Source organism: Formica exsecta, unplaced genomic scaffold (assembly GCF_003651465.1).
Source record: "Formica exsecta isolate Colony F162 unplaced genomic scaffold, ASM365146v1 scaffold696, whole genome shotgun sequence".
Lineage (NCBI taxonomy): Eukaryota > Metazoa > Arthropoda > Insecta > Hymenoptera > Formicidae > Formica > Formica exsecta.
The window spans coordinates 328,345-354,945 of record NW_021853462.1 but is presented as its reverse complement, the minus strand read 5'-3'; the positions used below and the strand labels follow the sequence as shown (position 1 = coordinate 354,945).

The window sequence follows — 26,601 nt, the reverse complement described above, 5'->3', positions numbered from 1 at the left end:
TATAAAAAATTCACACTTGGCAAAATTCTTCGAGTGCGAAAAAAAAAGACATCGGGAAAAAATATTATTATAATAATATTATTATATTATCAATTATACAATTTTGAAGCGATATATGAATCATTTATTGCATTTCATTCAATGTTATGAAAACGTTTCATAAAAAAAAAAAAAAAAATCCGCATTCTTGTCCTGACAAAAATCGAGGCAAGTTCCCACGCTCGGCGGGATTGGTGCAACGCACCTACCAGCGCCGAGGGTTGCCCGCGGGGGTTGTTTTCGACTACGGCCGCGCCATCGATCGGAGGGTGCCGGAAACAGACGGCCGTCTCACTCTTCTGGGAGGACAGTGCGGCCTGATCCGCGGCGCCGGCCGAATCGCCGGCACCCCGTCCGCGTCCGCCGTGCATTCGTTTCCTCGACGCGGTGTGCCGGAAACAATGAATGAAAATGTGTGCGACCCCATTACACCAAATGCGCATCGCGACGAAAGCGGCCCGCATGATCACCCGATTAAATGGTTCGAGCGAGAGAATCGCAAGTAGAGCGATTTATAATGAACGCAGCACTTAAACTTTTAAGCTTCGCTAAAATCTTTTCGGTGATATGCCGTGCAAAGGGAAGGGGATGGGGGGGGGGGTAGACAACACAATTTGATCGAGCTATCCCGGAAGTGTGTCGCTCGGCGAGAGTTCGATCTGTCGTTTGTTCCAGAACAAAGCCCCGGGATCCTCAATATGCACGAAAACTCTTTCGCGATTCCTACCCCTTTTTAAGATCGATATAAACAACTTTCTTTTATGGAAAATTAATTTCCGTTAATTATGCTTTGTGCCGGCACGGTCAGTGTAATCGAAGGTTTCTCGAGTTTCTTTTTTTTTCGCATTCTGGGAGCTACCGCATCAGGGTTGCATTAAGGGGGATGTATCCAGCGCGAGGATCTCGCTGATCTCTTTTGGAAAAAATACACAGCGGTATCTCATAGATATTTAATTCTCTACATAGAAGAATGCAGAATATAATTCTGGCCTTATAATAATCCTTAATGATTCTCGAGGTGACTTTTCTTCGAAAAAAATTTCCAAATAATCTGAGATTTCTTGAAACTTGGCAATACGCAATGTCTTATATCTTCTCAGTAGATATAATGAAATAGTGAACTGCAGTTTAGATTCAAGAATGTAATTATGCGCCGTTTGATAAATATCATCCGCCCCGAAGTGCGGTTTGTTGAAGCTACCCGAAAGATATTTCGACTTCCCGTTCGTTTGTCAGAAGTAGATTAACGTTAAGTGTATGTTCGCGTATGTGTGTTGAACATGTACAAAATTATCTAGGAAAGTCATTTGCAAGAGATAAATTGTTCTTTATAATCACAATAATCCAAATAGAGGAATGTATTGTGTATTTACCATTTTACGGAATAAATCACATTTTATAATCGTGCAATCCCCAAAATTAACTATAAAATTATAAATTACTATTTGTAATTACTTAATTATATTTTTTTTAGATATATATACGTAGTACATAATATATATTCTTTGTGTATTTAATTTGGACGCATATATATATATATAATTAGTAAGACAGATCACGTAATTCGTCGGATAGCTCACGCAATAATTCGATTTTCCTTGGGTCTCGAGAGCGATCGTAATAAGACTTTCTTCGAGTAATTTCGTTTGTCGGGTTCCCTATGAGATATCCTTATAATAAGCGCTTCGGGAGCTGCGAACGTGAGATTACATTCAGTGTAGCACGTAAGAAAGCGTTTTGGCTTCTCCTAACGATCTTGTATCGTTTATTTTTACCACGCACCTGAAGAGAGGAGCTTATTTCTTCTCTCTAGAGAATATAGCTTTCATTTCGAGTGATATTTTAACAAAAACGATACGGAAAAGTAAAAGATCTTCTACACCGCACCGATCCTCATCTCGAGTGTTTTACATTATTATGAATATAATTTAAACCTTGTATATAATTTCTGAACATGTGTATTGATAACTTTTAATAATTTTTTATAAGTTTTATTAATGTACTGAATAAATTTAATAATAATTTTTCTTACTTAATAATTTTCAAATGTAATTTATTTGTAAATATTATTCATATATTTGTAAATATTATTCATTATCATTTATATAATTTTGAATAAATATATTACGTATTTTTATTATATCATCTATTATTTGTTAAAAAATATTTTGTTGTTATTATACATATTATACATTGAAATATACGTATTAGTTTGAATAATCTGGCGGTACTTAATTGTTAAAGTAAAAAAATCGATCGATAGTACGTTTCCGCATTCACGATATCAAAGTCGAGACCTAAGTTTATTGTTTCCTAGAGTATAGTCAATCGCCAATATTTTTTCATTAAAAATGTTTTCTTGCCAAAGATGTTTCTTGTAAGCCGAAGATATGCACCCGTTATGAAAAGAAAACGTTAAGATGTTGTCTTTCTTCGGAACGACAGGAATGCTTTTTCGCGAAGAAGAAACATGCTACGCTCTTATATACAAAGTGCACGTGGAACTTTGAGGTAGATTATACTTTGATGAATTTAAAATCAATTTCTTTTTAGCAAAAATTTAATTGCGATCTCTTTGATCTGCGATATTTTAAATCTCTTAATATAATTAAATTCCCCCAAAAAATAAAAATTGTTTTATTTAAGATAAGATTTTAATTCACAAATCTTCATTGCCAACATATTCATTATCGATAAAATTAATCTACTTTATTTTCTCTCTCATTAAAAATTAATGCCACGAAAGTACGATATTTATTATAGTATATAATTAAATCTAATTTTTGGCAATTTAATCTCGAAATAACTCCATTATAATATAAAAATAATATTAAAACGTTACAGCTTTTAAATAAATAACTTTTAAGTATTTAACATTTTTCATGTAAATAAATATAAATCTAAAGTTTTGCCAGTTATGTGTAAACTTATCAAAAATTTCTGTTAATCAAAAATAGAACACTGATTTTTTCGAAACTAATTAGCCGAGATGAATAAAAGACGCGAAAATACATAATTCACTCTTTTCTCTCTCAAAAGCTCTCAAAAAATATTTCCCTATTCAGGATAATTATTGTGTGCAATAAAGGAACTACTTAATTTCTTTTATGCGGTAAATTACTTTCCCTTTTTAACGTAATTATCATAGCAATTAAACGTGAAAAATCCGCGCTAAGTAACGGCGCAACATTTACGGCATTAATTAGTAAACAATTTTAAAGAAGAGAAGAGAGGAGCCTCAATTTTCATAAATAGACATTAAACTAATATTTATGTAACGTTTACGATACGTAATCCCAGGAGGAAATCTCAAGTTAATTCTGAAAGCTAAACCGTTATGTAAAAAGTCTTAGGTATCAAAGAGATGGAAAGAGAGAATATCTAAGTCGACTGCAATTTTATTCTGTTTATATATCTTTCTGTAGTAGTAATTAATTGCAAATGGTAATTAAAGCCAAATCGTAAAGAGTTTCTTGCATCAAGCAGAAGCTCTACATTTCTGATCGTAATCATGACGCAATTTTTGAAATCAAAACTTGCTTTTCTCAATCAATATAATAATATACATATATAATTTCTTAGTATTTGCGTTAAGATTTTTTATAGTGATTAAATTCAGTAAATGTTATAAAAAAATTGTATATTTCATACACAAATTGTAAATGTATATGTACTATTCCCTCTCTAATTTTTTTTTATAAAATCTCCAAATTTTATTTCGAATATATAAATATTACATTATACATTTTTTAAATCTCTGTCCCTTTTTTACAATATTATTATGTAATAAATATATCTATTAAATATTATCGTATGGACTATTATTTTCTCAGCGTGATGAAAAATGAAACAATCAATTCAATCTTATATTTAATTCGTTTTTATACTTTTAATTATAATTTGTTCGACAGTAGCATACTGTGCCGATGACAGAGAGAAGATGCATTACCGCACTCAGAAGGTGCACTTAATTGCCGGTAATTATCTAACTAATGCTTCGTGAAAAGCGGTGCTTGCACCGCTACTATTGCGACCTACTTTTATGCAACACGATGCATATATATCGAAATCTATCGCTCGCACAATACTTTCGAACCATCCTTTGTAGGGACTCGAATATTATTTAAATATTACAATTTGCGCAAGATGCGCTGCTGTAAAAAATTTATAACAAAGTTTTATAATAAAGCACCATAGTGCACTATATAATATTGTTGTGGTTAGTTTGGTTTAATTTAATCTTGTTTTAATAATTATCTTTTTAATTATTATCCAACTGTTGAATTATCTTGTTAATTATTATTCTGACTCTGCTAAATTGCTGAAAGCCGTAATAAATGATAAGAGAATATTTCGTTATAAAATACTTTAAGTTTCCACCTGACGTTTACCACGTTTTTTTTTACTACAGTGTCTTTTTACTACATTTTTTATGACGTTCTTTTTTACTACGGTGTTCTTTTACCACTCGGCTATCACCCGATTAAACTACACGGGTAATACCCGATTAAAATATCCCGTTATTACGGAGTGCTGCAGAGTTTCTTTCTTTTCTCTTTATTACATATAATTTTATTTGGACTCTTTCCTCCCAACGAAAACTGCTTAGCTGTCAGCCAGTGTGACGATTATTACATCGTGCTGCGTTTCAGCATAAAGTTTTATATAGTGTCCGCGAAAAAAAGAAAGAGAAGAGCGCACACGTACACACATACACACACACATGCTCACTCATATATATGTATCCACAAAATTTAAGAGTTACACTTTTCTGACACGCCGAAAAACGATGCACCGACGCATCTCGCGTGAAATTTGTGCGATCCACAAGGACACAAAAATATTGTCTCCGCGCGCGCGCGCGTGTGTGTGTAATTATAACAATAATATCTGATTCTCTACATATTAAATATATAATATGATCATCAATATTATTTAATATTAAATTATTTCGAGTCTAAGACGACATTCCAATCTGTGGCAATTAAAAGAATTCATATGCAAATTATGAATTCAAGTAATACATTTATAAATTATGAATTATATATATATATAGAGAGAGAGAAAGAGAGTATAAAAACACAAAAATATTGCTGTGTACAATCAAGCCAAATATTTTTGTGTACCTATATTGCATGCTCTTCTATATATACTATGCCCTTTGTAACACTATACTCTGTAACCGATGCTTTTAGATTTCGGTTTTGTAGTTTCTTGTTTCTGTTGATTAACTCTATTCACAATTTTAGTCATTCTGTTGAATTGATTGACGAACGAAACGGAACGAGAACCGGAATGGTTATTCGTAAAAAAAAAAAAAAAAACGAAGTTGTTGACAAATCGAAGCGGTGAGAATTTGCCCAATATTTGCCATACTGGCGCAATAATTGATACGAATTCAAATTATGATTGCATTGGTATTGTGAATTGCATATGTAGTCAATAAATTTATTTGTTATATCGACTATGCCAGCATTTCTTTCTCTCTCTCTCTCTCTTTCTCTCAATAAATGCAAAAAACATCACTTATAAAACTATACTTATAATATAATAAATATACATATATTTTTACGACAACTCAAAACTCTTTATATTTTTTTAAAGTATCTGTACATTTTTTCATTTTCTAAAATATTTCTTCATATAAATGTATTTTCAATTTCAAAGTTTTTTTTTTCAAGATCTAAAACAATTGAGAAGGAGAATCATTGATTTTGATACCTAAATGCACGGATTTCCTTTTCTCTTTTACACATTACGCGTAGGATAAAATTCTTGATCTGACAAGAAAGCTCTTCCTCGCGAGAAAACATCTTCGAAATTGGATTCCGCGTAAACACGCGATTTGATTATAATTTGTAAACTGTGATTCGTGTCCAAATATAACAATGTCGGAGAACGGCACACTCCCTTTATTTGCGTATCTGTATTGGCAGAAATACGCTTAATTAGTTCATTCTATGCTACTCTTATCATAATATAAACGTAAATTGCACTTATGGTAACCCTTCTACCTATTTTCGTGTAAAGAACTTGATTCTCTTTTACGATTGCCTACGTATATAAAGAGTCGTTAGTAGAATGTTAAGGATTTTATAGTAGAAAGATAACGCCCCGATATCAAGCCAGATATATACATCTATATATGACCATCAAATTAATTTTATTTTTAGATTCTTTTTAATTTATATTTAATTCGTTAATTTACATTTTTTATTATTTAATTACTTTGATCTATTCGCTTCTTTATACATTTCGACATATTTCAATTTTTTCTTTTTTTTACAATAAAATCATAGGCAAAATACACGTCAAATTATTTTAAATAAAAACCGTTATTTAACTTCTTTTTAATTTTGACATGTCTAATAATTACCTGTGGAAGAAGCTTCAAATCAAAAGCAATTTAAATTCTACGCATATTTATTCCATTAAAAGAATTTATGACGTAGTAGTATCCCTTTGCAATTTAAATTGTAAAGAAAAATAATATTGACATCCTTACAATCGAAAAGGTTCTCTCTAAATAATAGAAAGTACAAATCTCAAAGTAAAAATTATTGAAAGATGCAAAGAGAAGGTTTGGAGACTCTTCTGTCTAAACATCTTTTAAATGTTTCTTTTAATAACCAAATTCTTGAGGTAAAAATTAAAATAAAAGATTCAAGATATAAACTATAAGATTCTCTTTGTATAAATATTGTTGAATATTTCTTGTAAAAGTTACATCTTCAAAGTAAAAACTGAAATAACGATTCATGAGAGATTTGAAATTGTCTCTCCAAGTTCTTTTCGAATTTTTTTTATAAAATAAACTTATCCTATTAAATTTGAATAAATACGTTAATTGTTCTTTATTTAACACACAAAACAATTAATGTATTATTAAAATTCAGTTATGAAAACGAGATATTTTTAACTCTTGGAGAACTTTTATACGGTATTATTCATTCATTAGACTATTTTTATCTCAAACAATATATTGTTACATATCAAACGGCAATACTATTAAGTAAAAATTAATTATATTAATATAAAAAATTGGTAATATTGTTATCTATTATCATGCAAAGTAATTACTACTACAAATAAAAAATAAACTAAGAATCTCTCGTCGGAATGCATCCCGTTGATCGCTATTCAAGAAATTTTCTTTTCTCCATTCCGAATATTTCTGCTGCGAGAACCAGGAAGTTATTAACCTCCTTTTTGCCTCTAATACGCTGCCACTATGTCACCATTCCGCCGACGACGACGTAGTAATTAAAGATCGCCGCGAGCGAGCGAGCGGTATCTCGAGAATCCGCCCGCTGTTTCATTAGGTCGACATATCAGTCGTGCGATTACTTCGCATCCGGAGGATATCTCTTGCCGTTTTATAATGCCGAGGAATAAAATAGGATAAAGTAATCTTACGCTGAGCTGGCCTCTTTTTAAAAGCGATAATGCGCCTGAGATTCACATAATCAATTTGAATAGCCGCGCTTTTCTTCGAAATCTTGGTTAAAAGAAGCTCTTTCACATTTACTTACGATAAAAATGTAAAAAACTAGAATGATATACTAAAAGAAAGTACGTTTATTATATTTTTATAACTTTTTTCCTTTCTTTAATCCGGTAATATATATACTTTCTAAATAAAAACAATAATGGCTCAATATATATCATAGTAGACATACGTTTTCTAATTCACATCTTAATGATATACAAGTAATAGGAAAAACAAAAGTTATAAATCACTGAAAAGAACAATATTAAAAATGTACACAAATTCTATATTATTTATATTTAATTTCTCTTTTTTTAAATATTTTTTCCATTGAATCTTTCATTTTTTCGTTGATTTTTTATTAAATATTTCCGTATCTGCTATATTGTTTTTCTTTTTTAATATACATTTAATCTTTCTCTATATTTCTCTCTCATTTATTTTTAGAATATATTAAAACTGATATTGAGAAACACAAATCTCAAACAGGAATAAAATAATTTAAAATTTGAGGTTGGATATATATATATATATATATATATATACAAATGTCGTTCGTGACGATGCATCTATCGCAACACTTGCATAAATTGATACATTTTCGCATGAATGCTTTTGATGAACGGTTTTATTAGACACGTCTTGATATTGATAGAGTTCTGCTAAGAAATGTAGCGGGTCTCGTATAATTATAGGTAGCTAGAAGCGATTGCATTATATAAGACTCTACAAGCAAATCCTCTTAACATCACCTATATATATTTCCTCAAACATTTAGATAGCCATCTCTTTCTCTCTCTCTCTCTCTCTCTAAAAGTTTTAAGAGCCCTTCGTGTATTAATACCTATCATATATCTCGCACAAATACGTTAACAAGTACGTTAACAAGGATACCGCATATTCAACTTTAAAGCGAAAGCTTAAATATATTAATCTTTGATCATGACTGTTGATGACGTTCTATATGAAAGTTTCACGAAACGTTCAGATGGTGTTATCGCAGAGTTCAATGACATATATTCACAATATTGATGCATAAATTTAATATTAATAAATTAGACAATTAGACCTATTAAAATTAAAATAACCTAGATATTATTCTTTAAAAAAGACATTTAAGTGATTAAATTACGCATATGCTTAATGAGATTCCTTCGAGCTTCTTGCCGGCCAAAGCGAGTTGATTAAAATAAATAAATTTATTTCCATCGATCGAATCTAATAAATCGTAAATCTGATAAATCGCGTTCACAACAGATCCTATATGTTATATAATCTTTTGTCATTTTAGCGATGTAAACAAAAAATCTCGACGTGTCAAAAAATGATGCTAAACTGATTAATGATGCTAATTAAACTATTATCACACGTGCTAATCAAATTGAATATTCTTCTTATCATCTCGATTGACATCGTTCCTGCAATTGGTACAATTCACGCTTGGGCAATAAACGTAATTATGGATGTACGTAAATTAACAGTGATTCGTGCACAACTACCATGGGACAGTTTAATGCAAGTTAGACTGAATTGTGCGGAGAATGGCGAAATATTTGCGGAAATGCTCCAGAGACTAGATTCGGAAATTGAGGATGATGATTCTCATTCTGCAAGAAAATATCCACAATAATCGCACATCGCGGGATGACTGTGTAGTGTATAAAAAAATATACTTGATGTATAAATATAAAAAAAGAAAAGATCCTACAAGATATTTTCAAGAGTACTAAATAAAAAAAGAAAATGAAGAATAACTTAAGAAAATAAAAAGAAATAAAAAAAAGATTAAAATAAATATAAAAGACAAATATATATGTATATGTACATATTTAAATTATTTTTGGCAAGAGCGACGAACAAGATGATAATATTATACGATGTTAATATTATTTTTATCATTACAAGATGACATCGTGCGATTATATATCTGTGTTATATAAATAAACCGGAAATAAAAGCGATCATAAATGAAGACAAGAAACATTTTTTGCAAAACATTTCAAAAAATATTAATAAAATATTCATTCAATTTTTAAAAATGCAACAAAATATCAATCAATAAATTCCATAATTAACTCGAAATTCGAGCACATTCGTGGAAGCAATCATTATAATACTTTGTCTAATTAATTTTTTTTTTTCATCACAATGATGAAAAGAAGAGAAAGTCAAATAATTCGCGATGATCACTAAAAGATAATCCACCGGACGACTCTCCTTTCTATCTTCGCGGACTTTCGATCACCATGAAGTCCAGAACATGCGAAAAGAAGAACCGTTCTCCGCGACATAAACGGTGAATTATACAACATCAACATTTTCACCATGCTGAACGTAATGGCGACGATGTCGACGAGATTACCTCAAATAGAGTCCACGTCTTCATCGGTCCTCGTCAATAACACCATCGTTGTCACTAGTGCAACGACAACCACGACAACAACCACGAATGTAACGGCAGAAAACCCGACGGTGGAGAACCTTCCCGAGAATGTGAGTGTGCCGTGGATGGTGATCAAGGGCATCATCATGGGAGCTATCATCACCACGGCGGTTCTCGGCAATATGCTGGTAATCGCCAGCGTGCGGAGACACCGCAGACTCCGCGTGGTCACCAATTGTTACGTTGTCAGTCTGGCAGCGGCCGATCTGCTGGTAGCGATGTGCGCCATGACCTTCAATGCCTCGGTGGAACTTTCGGGTGGCAAATGGCTGTTCGGGGCGGTTATGTGCGATTTATGGAACTCGCTGGACGTGTATTTTAGCACCGCTAGCATCCTTCACCTCTGTTGCATCAGCGTGGACAGATATTACGCGATAGTGAGTCCGCTGGAGTACACAGTGATCATGAGACAGAGTACTGTCGGATGCATGCTCGGCAGTGCTTGGGTTCTACCGGCACTGATAAGCTTCATTCCAATCTTCATGGGATGGTACACGACTAAAGAACATCTGGATTACATGGCGGAGCACCCGGGGGTATGTGGAATTTTTTTTTCTTTTTCTTTTTCTCTCTTGTAAGAGATATAAATGTGCGGAAATACTCGTTGACGCACGACACGTTTTAAAATTTAAAAGAAAGAAAGCGGGATATCTGACAACTTGATAAATTCTAAAAACATCAAAAGATCATTTAAGAATTCTAAAAAAGAGATTATGATTAGCTCGAGGTATTTAAAAAATTTCAAGATTTTATTTCACCCTTAATGAACAATTTTGGTAGACCTTTTGCGTAATTCACGTTTAGATACATCTGTCCGTTTTATCATTATATTAATTTACCAACCGTTAAAAAGATTATTTTTCATGGATCATTATATTATTAATAAATAACGTTAATAATTAAAACAATTTTTTTCATTATCTCGTGTTTTTCCAGAGCTGCGAGTTTCGAGTGAATCTACCATACGCGCTCATCAGTTCCTGCGTGTCCTTTTGGATCCCGGGCTTAGTAATGATCATCATGTACTGGAAGATTTACAAGGAGGCGATCCGACAACGCAAAGCTCTCAGTCGGACGTCTAGCAACATCGTACTCAACAGCGTGCACCATCATCGCTCGTCCACCCGGCATCATCATCATCAGCAGATGTTGCTGCAGGCCGCCGCCGATACCGGTGAGCTAGCCCTTCACACGGCACATTTCACGGTGCCCACGGAGCTCCACGCCGTTAACGGTGAGTGGAACTCCGTCCGTCTGTGTATATGTGCGATAAACAAGCAAGTAACACGAGATAATGCAACACGAAATTTTATCAGGTCGACAAATAATAAGTACATTAACCGATTTCAATAATCGACATCGGCGATCTTTAAGTATCTTAAGCTTTTCATAATTTCAGAAAAGAAAAAATCTTTAATTAAAGAAAACTCTCTTGAAGAGAGAGACTACATATTTAAAATATTTAATATAGAACATAAAAAGAGATAAATCTTTATATTAAAAATCTCTAATAAAAAGTATCTAGATTTTTAGATGCACATTGCTCGATGGGTTAAATATTCGAATTCTAAAGTGTCAATGTTTTACATGCGCGAAATTTTGAACTCGACTTGTGCGATGGAATGATAAGAATTAACACGTGACGGAGTAATATTCGCGTTGCATGATTCGCGCGACAATCGAGACTCGGAATGCGTATTCTCGCGCTATACGACGTTATATAGCATCGTCGCATATTTTGGCGAAAATGGTAAATGTTCGCTCGCGCAAAATCCACTTATCTCCTTAAGCTATTATGCGAGCGCGAAAGAGACGTCCCGAGTATGGTATAATGAGTAAAATTCATGGTTTTTACAGCGATGTATTTCGCGCAATTCCATAGAAAAATGCTCTGTCGCTCTATACATATATGATTTTGCTAATAATATCCTTTCCGATTGACGATCCATCTCAATGGCGACATCAATTTGACATAATCGATAAAGCAATTTGATAAAAGAATGTCCTGCGCAATTATCAGAGATATAACATCATTGTGCAATAACAATAATAAAGAATATTTATAGAATACATAATTAATATAGATTATATAAATAAGATAATATACATTCTTTTTCTCTCAGCATATATTTAATTATTATTAGATTATTTTTATAATAGTAATTTTAATAGTCATATTATAATGACATATCTTCAAACAAAAATTTTTTTATAAATTTTGGAATCAATTCTTATTTTACAAAAAAAATACAAAGACTAAGAGATGTGATATTTAAATATAGAAATATTTTTCAAAGATTTTTAAAGATACGCATTTTATTGTTTTGATCAAAGATGTGAGATTTATAGGATGCAAAATCTTTAACATGGTTTATGCAATGATGGGAGCGGTTTGCAATTATCCCATGATTGGCAATCGAAAATGGTAGCATTATTCGTGCGGGAAAATAGGATTTCGTGGTCCATTAATAAAATCACCGTTCCAGCTATTCTCATCGACCATGGGTGTCATAACAATTCGCATGGGTAGATTCGATAAAATTGTAATATTCCAGAGAGAGAAATTTTCAAATTTATAAGAGTAATTTACAAGTTGAATTAAAAATAAATACTTTCCCTCAAATTTCTTTTCTTTAAAAAAAAAAGAGTAATTTTTGAGAAATTGAAAACAAGTTTTTTTTAAGACAAAATAAAGTTATTAAAATTATTATTACAAGAATAACCAGATATTCAAAACAATAATTTAAAAAATATTCTATTTAAGTAATATATCTTTTATCTATAGTCTACATTAAACTTTTTTAATTTTTCCAATTTTTTTCAATACAGTGTATAATACATAACAGATGTGATATAAAGTTTTGATAGAGAATTTTTGTTTCTTAAATCTTTTATAATGTTATATTCTATATAACAGTATTTCTCTAATTTTATTTTTTCTAGATAATCTAGTATCTACATAAAAATTAATAAGATTTCTATCTCAATATTAATTAGGACAAGGATTTAACAAAATTATAGAGCATAAGGATTAAAATCAGTAATAAGTGATATCTTTGTTAACAATAATTAAGCAATTTTAATAATTTTGATAATTTTAATAATTTTGATGACGTCAATCTACTGAGAAATTATTTAAAAATAAAAGTTCTAACTACATGGATTTAAATAAATTAATAATGCATTCTCTGATTAATGAAAATCGCGTGTAATTTCTATAACTTGAATGGGTGAATGTGAATGTGCATATCTACTTGTATACTTCAATGAGATTATATTCCGCGAATGAACTACCTTCATACGTACATACACACACTCACTGCGTATATGAATGTGAAGCTAGTTCATTTGTAAAATAAAGCCGAAATTGGCTGCCAACGCTTAATATACACGCAGACGATCAAATATATGTTTCTACACATGCTTTCACAAAGTTCAAACTTTTCCTACCATCGAAACCGTATTTCAAAATAATAATTATGTACGATAATGAAGGAAACCTTCCAGATTCACGAATGTCTCCCAGGTTTCTACAACAGCATTGATTTAACACTTAAAATTGCTTGAGATTATGCCATTTTATTTCCTAGTTTTAACTTTTCTATAATTTTATAAAAATAACTAATTTCAATATTTAATCAGTATGTTCTCATATTTATTAAAACATTAATATTTATATAAGCGAGTTATATATTTATTTATATGATTATTATAATGATTATTCAAATAAATATACAACACTCAAAGTTAGTAATTATACACATATTATATATACAATAATTTTGTTCATATTTCTCTTTCAAGCGTTAGATATATTGTAATTCATCTGCATTTTTTGATTTTAAAGCTATTCATTTTTTTTTTAGCAAGACAAAATTTTTTGCAATTGCTATTTACTTGAAATTATTTTGCCACAAGTATGATCATTATTTCGCTGATCAGCGTGGGAATTATCTCATTTTAACGTCGAGTTGTTAAAGCAACATGCCGACAGATCGTTTTATTATGCGGCTGCGTAATATCGGTATAAGTTTGTGCGATAAAATTCACGTTCGTGAAATTTTTCATCGCGGTTTACATGCCTATAGAAATTGTGCAATTGTACAGTTACCCAAAACAAATTGATCAAAGTTATCATCTATATTTTTATTCCATTTACATGTTTTTATTTTTTTAAATTTAATTAAACAAATTAATTTAATTTTAATCGATTAAAAAATTCTAAATGTGCTTAGTAGAATGATTTTACTTTATTATAGTTTCGTGTGCTTCAAAAAATGTTAGATGAAAAAATTCTTATTTTTATCTGGGGAAAAAAATTATTATATATCAAAAAAAAAAAAAAAAAAAAAAATGGGAAAAAAGAAAAAAAGATATGAAGCTGCCTCTGAGATTGAACCTTTGCGGAAGAAGTTTGAATACACGGGACGAATACACGAGAGAGTAATCAACAGATTTGCATATGGCTCCAGCTCGTTTCATCGGGCGTTTTCATTAGCGTAGGGCTTTTATCTCAGACTTGGACAGTCCGAAAATTCAATTAAATCCCATCAAATCTACAGAGCCTCCGTGCCAGCAATATATCTTTTCAGTCTCGATGAGAGACAAAATATTATTAAGATTGGAGTTATTTTTGTTGGCTTTTTCTAAGAACAATTAGCTATTTTTTTATAAAAATATGATTATTCGAGAGAATGAGAAAAGAAGAGAGAATGATTATTCTTGGAAACAATTATCGGAAATATTATGTAAATGACCCGTTATATAATTGAAAAGTATATCTCTTGATAGATTAAAAAAAAATCAAATTCTTTAAAAGAGATTTAAAAAGCACAAATTAAAGAATAAAATTATAATTAATAGATATACAAAATGCAATTTTATATAATATGCGTCTTTTATTTATAATTCTCTATATCTTGTATCACTTATTTCTCGCTTATTTCTATTTCTCTTTTTTTCAAATTTCTTTATGATATTTTAAGTTTGTGATAATATATTCGCAAGTATATATTATCGATGTAAAAATACAATACTTAGCATATAATGAGATAAATATTGGCTTTAATTAAATCAGAGATTATTTCGCAATCTTTGAGACAACAAAACATATCGTATAGAATTGTATAGAATAAATAATCGTATGACAAATATAAAACAAAACTACAATACAACAGAGATATTAGAAAATCGCAATGAAATAAATAATACGGAGAGAGAAATATTGGTACGAACGAAAATTATACTATTTTTGCGAATTGTTGTACGAGATAGAGCTCTTGATAAGACAGCTGTTGCCGTGTGTTGCAAACTTAATGGATCTACGTAAAATTCACACACGGAAGACGGAAGGTATCGTAAATATTATCGACGGGGAACGAGAACCAATATCCCGCCTGGCAATTTCCGAAATCGGAAGCTATTTCCCGGACAGAAACCCGGACTAAAACCACCACTTCCTTTCTCTCTATCCTTCCCTCTTCCTTTCTCTCTCACTCGAATTTCACAAATAATATCGCGCAAACCTCATGGAACAAGCCTCATTAAATTAGTTTTGGCGAGGTATTAATTGGGTCGCTAATGCGTTATTAAGGACATCGATTGTCACAGGAATTTCGCCAATGACGACGTAATATCCCAAAGTTCGGTGAATCAAATGCAATAAATTTGACCCTAAGTTCGCAGTTTAATCTCGCATTCGCATTCTAAAATGATAAAACGCATGAGAAATACTAGATTAATTTTTATTCATATATAATTTTCATTCTTGTTTATATTCTGTGAAAAAAAAGAAAAACAAAATTTTTTTTCTTTTTATATTGCTTTTCATCTACAAATGTGATTGTATAAGTAAAAATAATTATTTTCCTTATTTTTACTAGTATATTTATTATATAATTTAAAACATAAATATTCATTATTACACGTATGTATTATTTTATTTTATTTTTGTATTATTGTTTATATATACATTAAATTAAAATTTTATTTATTACATATTTTTTTCATCTTTATATACGCATACAGTATTTTACCTAATTTTCCTTTTTATTATATTCTCTGGATTTTGAAATTATATTTTTAGAATTTATGAAAGTATATAAGATCCTGTTTCACGCTGAAAGCTTTGCGTTAGTAATTCGAAAAGAATCTCACGGAAAGAACGAGCCGGGACGTAACAACAGGAATAAATTAAGGAATCCACGTAATAAATGTAAATACGTCACTAACCATGGTTATGCTAAGCAGACGAGCAAGAGAGAGCAAGGTGAGAACTTAATTTCGCCACAAAACAGAATTGCACTATAACTAAGTCGCCGGCACGCGACTTGACCCACGCGAGGTATAATTAAGTAAACATTATTTTCCCACACGGTATATACACATTGGGGTTGCCTGGAACTCGGGACAGTTAAATTTAGCCTTCCACTACAAACAAGTTTACCAAGAATGGCATAAGAGTGGAAAAAACTAATTTCTCAATCAAAGCTTTTATATTTTTTAATAAAGCAAATTTAAAGAAAAAAAAATATCTATTTTATATTTCCATAAAAAATTATTATGTACATGTTCAAAAAATCATTTTTTATTTATTTTAAGTTATATTTCCTATCCTTTGCATTTTTGAATAACTTTTAATTTTTCGAGGCTTATATTTTAGATTATATATATTTTATATATATATTTCAAAAATCGCTAATTTTTTTCTTTTTTTAATTCTCTCGATAAACTTATAAGTTACCGTTCTATATTTGTGTTCCCTTTTATATATCAAGTATAAAATACTTTTCGCTAAATGTGTATGTATATCAAATAAATCGAAAATCTCTTTCAAAAATAAAAATATTTTTACACAAAAGAAATTAATTAATAATCAATTAAAGATTATTTGCTACAAAAAGCTACGAAAATAGCTATAAAAAGAATAAAACAAATCATTGGACAAATATCTTTTTTTGTCCAAACAAACGTCGATTGAGTCAACTATATATAGCGAAATACAAGCGTAGCGTGCAGGGATTGCAATGTTTGCAAAATAGATGAATAAACGACCAATTTCGCTTTTTAATCAAGAATTTAATTTACAATAGTGCTGCTGTATCGTCTATATTTGACAATCGCAGTCGCAACAAAACGTGTGGCATAAACGTTTGCTTGAAAACTCCTTCAGATGTAGCGTGATAGAATATATTCTCAATATTTGCGCTCGCAAATATATCCGCTTGATCGAAATCGATAGTGCTAATTGCGAAAAAGATCAAGAAAAATATTGCCGTCTGAAATGAATTAGTTTAATTCCCGTTTTATTGCACACAATAATTTTTTGTTGTGAAATAATGCTTTTTTTCTAGCATATTAATATATACATATGTATATGATCAAAAAGAGCAAGATGGTATTATTTTCCCGTTTATATGCATACAGACACTTTCACTATTTAATTTTCGGAATTAAATAGCTCAATTGTAAATTTACTTGCCTACAAACTCTCGCCAAGGAGAAGACAAACGCAATTTCAGTTCCCCGAGGAACATTGATAGACACATAGTTCTAGTCTAGTATATACAATACAAGCGTATCATGTTCTCGCGCGATTCTACCTTCCGGTAAGAAAGCTCCGCGATTCGATATAACGATAAGTTACGCTCGAAATCACTTCACCGTGTGGTAAATGGAAGTCTGATTAAGCATCTGGGCAAACTTCCTTCGCTTCCAACTTTCAGAAGGCGATACTTGTATCGAGAATACTTGCATTGAGAACAAACACGACTGATTTGTTCTAACTTTTAGCATCCAAAAAAAAAAAAATTGGCGCGAATATAGGGGGCAAACAAAGCAATATTGCTTTAAAAAAATCATCTTTATTATTATCTATCGGATATTTAATTTCTTATATTAGATATCAATATTTACATTGCCTTCAATTTTCCTATATTACATCCTATATTATATTCCTATATTAAAATTAAAATTCTAATTTTATATATCAGTTTATCTTCTTTTTTTTATATATGTGATACATATGCATATCAATTTATACATGATTATATATTTGTATATATGGCATGTAATATTTTTTCATGATAATTTCTTATTATACTTTATCTATGATAATTTCTCGTTAGCCAGGAAATTCTTAAAATAAAAATTTGTGTATGTATATACTAATATTTCTCTGAAAGTTTTTATATAAATCCAAATTAAAATTTTTAATTTAATTTAATGTAATCCAGTTTTATTTTTTAACATCGCTCTAATTGATTCTAAACAATCGCCCTTTTTCTCGTGGAACGTGTATTAGATAACGAATTTTTCCGTAAATGCGAATATTGAATACCGCGGAGAAAGCCATCAGCGACAATACAGCAATGTTCTCATTCCGCAGTCTTTGTTCACTCTCCGTGAATAAGGGAGAAACGAATTCGTTCGGTTGCTTTTATTGTTTACCTAAGAGCAAAAAAGACAGAATTAGCATCCAAAAAAAAAAAAAAAAAATTGGCGCGAATATAGGGGACAAACAAAGCAATATCGCTTTAAAAGAATCATCTTTATTATTATCTATCAGATATTTAATTTCTTATATTAGATATCAATATTTACATTGCCTTCAATTTTCCTATATTACATCCTATATTATATTCCTATATTAAAATTAAAATTCTAATTTTATATATCAGTTTATCTTCTTTTTTTTATATATGTGATACATATGCATATCAATTTATACATGATTATATATTTGTATATATGGCATGTAATATTTTTTCATGATAATTTCTTATTATATTGTACTTTATCTATGATAATTTCTCGTTAGCCAACAATTTGACAAATTACGTTTAAATATCGTTTAAATATATTCAAAAAAATTCATTTTTTGTCCGTGTAGATATACTATTGTGCGCCACCACTATCATCCCCGATCGAAGCCACGCGAGGTTAAGGGCGCTCGTGCATCAGTGCCGCGCAAGCGGTTGCATGCCCGTAAAAAGCGGTAGTTTAGATAGAATCTCGAGGAGGAAGAGAGAAAGAAAGAGAGAGAGAGAGAGAGAGAGGGAGAGAGAGAGGCGATATGTGTGGCAGCAAAAGTGGTGGCAAGGTCCACCGTGTATAAACGACGCGTGCAATGAGCTCTGACAGTCGTGACCGAGACCGAGACCATCGCTCCCTCCTCTTTTTTCCCTCCAATACATATTCCTAGTTTTAAAATTTTTAATTTAATTTAATGTAATCCAGTTTTATTTTTTAACATCGCTCTAATTGATTCTAAACAATCGCCCTTTTTCTCGTGGAACGTGTATTAGATAACGAATTTTTCCGTAAATGCGAATATTGAATACCGCGGAGAAAGCCATCAGCGACAATACAGCAATGTTCTCATTCCGCAGTCTTTGTTCACTCTCCGTGAATAAGGGAGAAACGAATTTGTTCGGTTGCTTTTATTGTTTACCTAAGAGCAAAAAAGACAGAAAGAATAAAAATGCTAAAATTTTGCTCTTTAAAAGAAAGAGATAGCTTCGAATAAATGTCATTAAATAATATTATTAAATAATATGTTTCTATATTTTTATTATTAAGTAATTATGTTTCAAATTAAAATTTCATTAAAATTTTGTGTTAACTATTTATTTGCTATTGAAATATACGATTCCACGTTAAGAAAACATATGCATTGCAAATCCGTGTTAAAAATTTAATGTTTATATCCAACAATTATACACGGTCTCCAGAAATATAAAACAATCACTGAATAATTTTTTATAGTCTATATAAATCATAAAAAAATATTTTTATTAAAAATTATATCACATTGTGAAAAGTCAGCTGTTTCGCTCTCATAAATGCGAGGAAAATTTCTCTCTTCCGCTGTTTGCCGACAAATAAACGGGTGAGATGTAAGACAAATAGCCGAAGGACGTTTCTATCACGGAGCAAGAGTGAGAGGAAGAGAGAGAAAAGAAATGCGTTTCGTTCTCACATCCATCGCGTGTCAAGTTCAATAGATCGCCATTGGTTGGCTTGTTTGCCAGCGCAGTCAGCCAAGAGGAGAGTACTAACAAAAATTGGCTCGTGTGCAACCTTAACCTTCGACCGCCAAATCTTTTCGCGGCCATGGTGAATTGCCGTTACCGACGCCATCGCGACGCGCCGAATTTATCGTTTTATTATCGTCGTGAAACTCATCGTTTCCTTTCTCGCAATATGCATTTCAAGATAACGGCTGTGCTATTATCGATATAAATCGCATGGCCGTGAACGCTTTATTTCAACATCACACCGGCGGTTAAAATCGCGTGTCACCCCAGTGGTTCACGACAAATTTGCAAACTCTATTCTATTGAAATTTCGTTGTTTGTAAAACAAAATCGAAACATTTTTTTTCTATTTCATACAGAATATGCATTTATTTTTTATTTCATATTCAGAACAAATTTTTATTTCACGTAAAATGAATTTTTTTAAAGAATTTAATTTTAATATAAAATCCAAATCCTATTTTGATAAATTGATAAAATCAATTAAAAATCTACATTATCAACATTTAAAAGAAAAGATTGAAAATTGATAATGATAGAGAGATTCTCTCTCGTGCATTTTCAAAATTAAATATAAAAAAATTTTTTAAATAACGTCTTTGCAATCATATCTTTGTTAGTTATAAAAATTGACCTAGTTTTTAATCAAATTGAAGAGGAAAATGTGCGAATATTGTCGCGAGTGCTCTTGAGTGAATTTTGAGTGAATGATGAGAGAGAGAGAGAGAGAGAGAGAGAGGGAGAGAGAGAGGCGATATGTGTGGCAGCAAAAGTGGTGGCAAGGTCCACCGTGTATAAACGACGCGTGCAATGAGCTCTGACAGTCGTGACCGAGACCGAGACCATCGCTCCCTCCTCTTTTTTCCCTCCAATACATATTCCTAGTTTAAAAAAAATAATGCATCTAAAAAAATTAAAAACATCTCTTGTATACATATAAACGTTTCTTAAATACTTTTAAAAAAGTATTGCTAAAAATATATTTTCCTTTCTTTTCCATTTTGCTGAAAGAAGAAAACTAATGGATCTTTTGATTATATATGTCACTCTAGTATTCGTCACTATTATGGAATTTATTATATCGCAAAAACAAGATTGAATTCATCGGATGCGATTTAAATACAGATTAATTTTTCTGAAACTTGACATATATTGCAAAAACACGTAAAATATAAAATATATTTCATGTATTAAAAATATATATAAAACTTTAATCATTTTATAAAAAACAAGCCTAGCTTTTTCATAAGAAACGATTAATTTTTTTATATTGCAAAGGGCATAGATTTTTCATAAAAAGAAAAATTATAAAAAAGATAATACATCATATATCTATATATACATTTAGCATTAATTATATAAAACATGAATGGAAATAAATATAAAAATGAAAACAGAAAAATTTATTTATTATACGAAATGATGGCTTATATGACGTAAAAATCTCGTTCAACATAAAAAGCTCGCGCGAGTGTTTCTAGCTGCTTCAATAATGGGTGTAATACCGTTGTATTTTATATAAATCACATTTGAACGTGTCCTAGCAACTTTTTCGCGGGAAGCAACCAGAGCTTTTTGTGTCATACGATGTGATAAACGACGTAAAACACGGTCAGTGCGGAACTTCCAATTTTCCAGCAGCCAGCCAGGGACTTGGCACGGTACAGATGTCGGAGTTCCCTCCGAGCGAGACTGTAGTTATCGACGAGCAGAGTGTGTAGAACAATGCCGAAATTGGCGGAAAAAGAAGAAAAAAAAAGAAAGAAAAGAAAGACTTGACAGAAAGCCATCTCCATAACGTAGAATCGTTTTAACTAGATTGTCATATATTAAATATATTAAATAGATTATTAAATTAAATAATAATTAAATTAAATTAATCGTTATTAAATTAATCATATTAAATAATTATCGTATTAAGCAAATTGTTAACTTAAGTAAATCATTATCTTCATATTCTTTGTTATCTTAAATAAATCTTTGTATAAAATAAATAATATTTTTACCAAACATTCTTCCAATAAAAAAATTTTGACTAAGAAAGATGAAATGGAGAGAAAGATTCGGAAAAAATCAAATTATTTAAAAATAACGTCTTTGCAATCATATCTTTGTTAGTTATAAAAATTGACCTAGTTTTTAATCAAATTGAAGAGGAAAATGTGCGAATATTGTCGCGAGTGCTCTTGAGTGAATTTTGAGTGAATGATGAGAATCAAATATTACAACAGAATGAATCGGTTGCATTGATTTTGGACAAACACGAAGCGCAAACTATAGTAGTAATTGCGGATGAAGCTTTGACGCTATAACGTTCAAAATTGCTCATGTAACTATCGAACTCAGCGAAACTATTGTTGACACAAATTATCACACTAAATAAATTATTACGTTAAACATGTCGTTATTAAATAGATTGTCATATATTAAATATATTAAATAGATTATTAAATTAAATAATAATTAAATTAAATTAATCGTTATTAAATTAATCATATTAAATAATTATCGTATTAAGCAAATTGTTAACTTAAGTAAATCATTATCTTCATATTCTTTGTTATCTTAAATAAATCTTTGTATAAAATAAATAATATTTTTACCAAACATTCTTCCAATAAAAAAATTTTGACTAAGAAAGATGAAATGGAGAGAAAGATTTGGAAAAAATCAAATTATTTAAAGAATCTTTTTCTGAAATAAAAAATCAAATGCTGATATATTATTAATACATGTTAAAAGCCACACATCTCAGGTAAACATAAATTGGCACTAATTAATGCGTATGTAGTAATGCACGGTTATTTCGCAAAATGTTCGCGTCAGTTGACAGTTTCTGCCCGCTCAACTGTTCTCGATTGTACGTCGCGTCCTATTGTTCTTCTTTATCGTTCAAAAGCTAATTATAATCGCCCTTTGTTAAGCATATAATACGAGAATCTGCAGTACGGCAATACGCAGAATTTGCATAGCCGCAACACAAACAACATTTACTTACACGCGCATCCGCGCATGAATTATATGCTCGATTGATCGATTTCCCTTTTCGCGCCAAATATTTCAATAATGTGAGTTTTGTTTCATTTATTCGTGACGTTTAAAGTTTATGGAAAATTTAGCCGTCCAGAATAAATGTTAAAACAAATAATGAAGTAGTTATCGTTGTTTTATTATCGCGCGATTTATTGTAGTCTAATAATTGCTTGTTTACGCCAGTTCTCATTGCGATTTTGGTATAATGAGTATTACAAATATCAATCTAAATTAAGGCTAAATAAACTCAACTAATTGGCAACAAATTGAATCTGAATATATATATATATATATATATATATATATCTCAATTATGTAAACGTGTAAACTAAATAACACAATTAATAAGACAAAAATTTTTAATTCGTTGAAATAATTAAATGAAAACTATACAATTATTAACTCGCTATTTAAAAAAAGAAAAAAATAGATATAACAAACAAAGTAAAACTATTATATCTAAAAAAATAAAAATTTTGAAATATAAATCTAAAATAAAATCTAAGTTTGATTGATAATCTTACATCCTTTTCTCTCTTATTTTCATTTTTATTTGTCATCGACATTTGATTAATAAGTTGTCTGTAGCTCGCGAGATTGAATCTCTGCTTTTAGTTGATATAGATTTTTATTGGGACACAGTGATTATATATATAGGTTTTTATTATCGAAAAGCTTATTTGCGCGAAAGCAGTGGACAAATATTCTGAATAAAACTTGATTAATAGCTGCTGCTAATTGGTTTATTTGTTCGGGAATATTACTGTCTATGTTGCAGAACGTTCTTTGCTTTTTGATTTTCATTATACGCACGCTCAATGGTAATTTATTTGCAACCATCGCGTGTTTATTTATAGAGTACACTTTTAATAAAAAGTTGTTTCTTCTGATAGTTGATAATCAAAGCAATTTATCAAAGCGTGTTTACCAAGAAAGAATTTATATAAAATAAATGAAACATATCTTAGTAGAGATCTAAAATTGGATAAGATATATCACAAAAAGAGAATCTCTTATTAATATTTATAGAGAAAAAATAAACACAAGAAAATTAAGACACAAAAGAGTTCAAAATTAATAACTGTAAAATACTAACTACTGTGCATTATTGTATAAGCATTAATTAGTGCCAATTTATGTCTACCTGAGATGTGTTTAACATGTATTAATGTATCTTAACATTTGGTTTTTTATTTCAGAAAGAAATTCTTTGAATAGTTTAATTTTTTCTGAATCTTTCTCTCCCTCCATTTCATCGTTTCCAGTCAAAATTTTTCTTCCGCAAAAATCTTTGGCAAAAATAAATCCCAAATATTATACATTTTATATTTGTACATTAATAAAATTTTATAATTGTTGTACGATAGAAAGAGGGAAAAGTTATCTATTGCGCAATATTCCTGTATGCTATACAGCAATAATGTAATAAAGAGTTTGCAAAAGAATTTGCCTTCGTAAATTCTGAATGGTTACAATGCGGGGTATTCCAAAGGTAAAATCCAGTAGTGAGGTATTTCATTGTGCTCAAAGCAGATAGTATCAAGCGGTAAGCATGGAGTAACAAATCGTAATCCATGTCGGAATATGCAAATGGCTCTTCTTTGCTGTTACATTGCAAAGCGCAGCCTGGCTGACTGGCTGGCTGGTTTTTCCTTGACTTCAATGTACGGAAATCCTTTTGAGCTATCCTTTGTAACTCATAATTTTAATCAGTAATCACGCATTGGATTGCTTAACTTTTATCAAAGTATGTACTTTATGTCAGTCTTCATAACAATTTTCGTATATCATATGTGTATAAACGATGCGGAAACATGTTAACTAACTGCGTTCATTTTATTTTCATTTTTATTTTATTTTACACATCTTCTTTTATAAAGCTACTTTCATTTTAGATTATTGTCAAATATTCATTCTTATTTTTAAGATTATTTGCATGACTTTAAACTATTATCAATTATCACATATTTATCTTTATATTTTAAATTATTATATTTTGCATTTTTATTTTTAAGCAATAAAATTATGTAATATGATATTTGTTATCGTATATCAGAATGTTTTTTAAAGTTTCTGTGTGGGTAGCACGATTCTAAAATATTTATATTGATATCTTGGAACACACATAATTGATATCGATAGAACGTTCATGGGAATGTAATGATATCGCGTCATTTTTATGCCCAGGATAAGCTCAAAGATAAATTTTCTGTTATGATCGATTTAAGCTTCGTGTGTCACGCCATTATTCTTTCATGACACGCGAATGGACGTAAGGATTACACGTGTTTTCTGACATGTGCCATCGAGAAAAGTATTTTCCAATAAGAAAATCAACTGTCGTAAACAATATTTTTATCATTTTTCTTATGATTATTAAACAGTAATTTGTCTAAAAAATTATGTTGCAGCATTTAACATTATAAAATGTTAAAATAATGTTTTAAATATAAATTCTTTGATTTCATTTTTTTATTCTTTCTTTATAGCTAATATATATAATTATATTAAATTATATTAATATATATACACACACACACACACACATATTCAACGCGGTATTTATATTGTAATACATATGTTAAATATATTTTTTAAAGCAATAACAAATCGGTTGGTATGCGGCCTTGGTGCTTACAGCGTATAGCATACTAATGTTTACATCCTAATTGTTGTCACTCGAAAGTATTTGGCCTTCCCTGCGTACAATACAATGTTGATATTCGCGCTCATCCTGCTGTCAGTCGTGCGGCAAAACTCGCATGAGAAGGTTGAGGCTCCGTATATCGGATTATATCTCGAGAAATTTTACTTTTATTATAATTAGCTATTAACTCGTAAGTGTGTCAAAACAATCGTAATTTCTGAAACGAAAATTATGACAAAATCGCAATTTACGAGAGCTCTTAATTCGTTAAACTCTGATTATTACCGCGATATATCTCCGCGTTCTTTGTCATTTATTACGATTCTACCAATTATTCAGCTATTCTTTTCTCTCAAATTATGATACAACGTTCCACTCCCAACTTGGGAAACCGGAACATTTTCTTTTTTTTTTTTATGAATTTTTCCATTACTTTTTCAATAATTTGATGATGATAGATAGGCAGTCGAGAATGAAAAGATGCGTTACGCGATAAATTCTCGTCGATTGTGAGAATCTTCATTTTCCCGGGCATTTCGCCTCGAAATCAGCATCGGCGTTTCTGTCCGGTTTCAACTGAATTCGCTTTCTCACGGTACATTGATTCCTTCAATTCGCTCTGCTACGGGCGGACTCTATTTCCCAAATTCCGCTTCGTTGTTCTCTCATTGTCATAGCAATTTCTCTTCTATGTCCGGCTTCAAATATACGAATTCACAAGTTCAAAGCAACGTATCGTCGTGCTTTGTCCTTAAAGACCGTCGAAATAATATAGCGGAAAAGATCAAAGCCCGTATCACACTACATTAAAAATTGATAATTAAATATTGGAATTTGACTAATCACAGCAAAAGAAACTAAAATTTTTTTGTTTTGATTGATCAAATTTCAATCTTTAATCTAATCGTAGTGT

General features: G+C 30.6%; 1 protein-coding gene and 1 long non-coding RNA gene across 3 annotated transcripts in view; both read left to right on the top strand.

The window, feature by feature from the left end:
- The first annotated feature begins 345 nt into the window (after positions 1 to 345).
- Positions 346 to 9,283, top strand: LOC115243166. The gene is made up of 2 exons (XR_003885182.1): positions 346 to 520; positions 8,820 to 9,283. It is a non-coding gene; the product is annotated as an uncharacterized LOC115243166 (long non-coding RNA).
- Positions 9,284 to 9,305: 22 nt separating this feature from the next.
- Positions 9,306 to 26,601, top strand: part of LOC115243164 (octopamine receptor beta-3R-like) — a 97,520-nt gene continuing 80,224 nt past the window's right edge. The window contains exons 1-2 of one of the 2 annotated variants that reach the window (XM_029819922.1): positions 9,306 to 10,507; positions 10,908 to 11,145. In XM_029819922.1, coding sequence (XP_029675782.1) covers positions 9,854 to 10,507; positions 10,908 to 11,145 — 892 coding nt within the window. In that variant the 5' untranslated portion in view covers positions 9,306 to 9,853. Of the gene's footprint in view, positions 10,508 to 10,907; positions 11,206 to 26,601 lie in introns of both variants that reach the window. The other variant, XM_029819921.1, reaches the window with a different exon arrangement.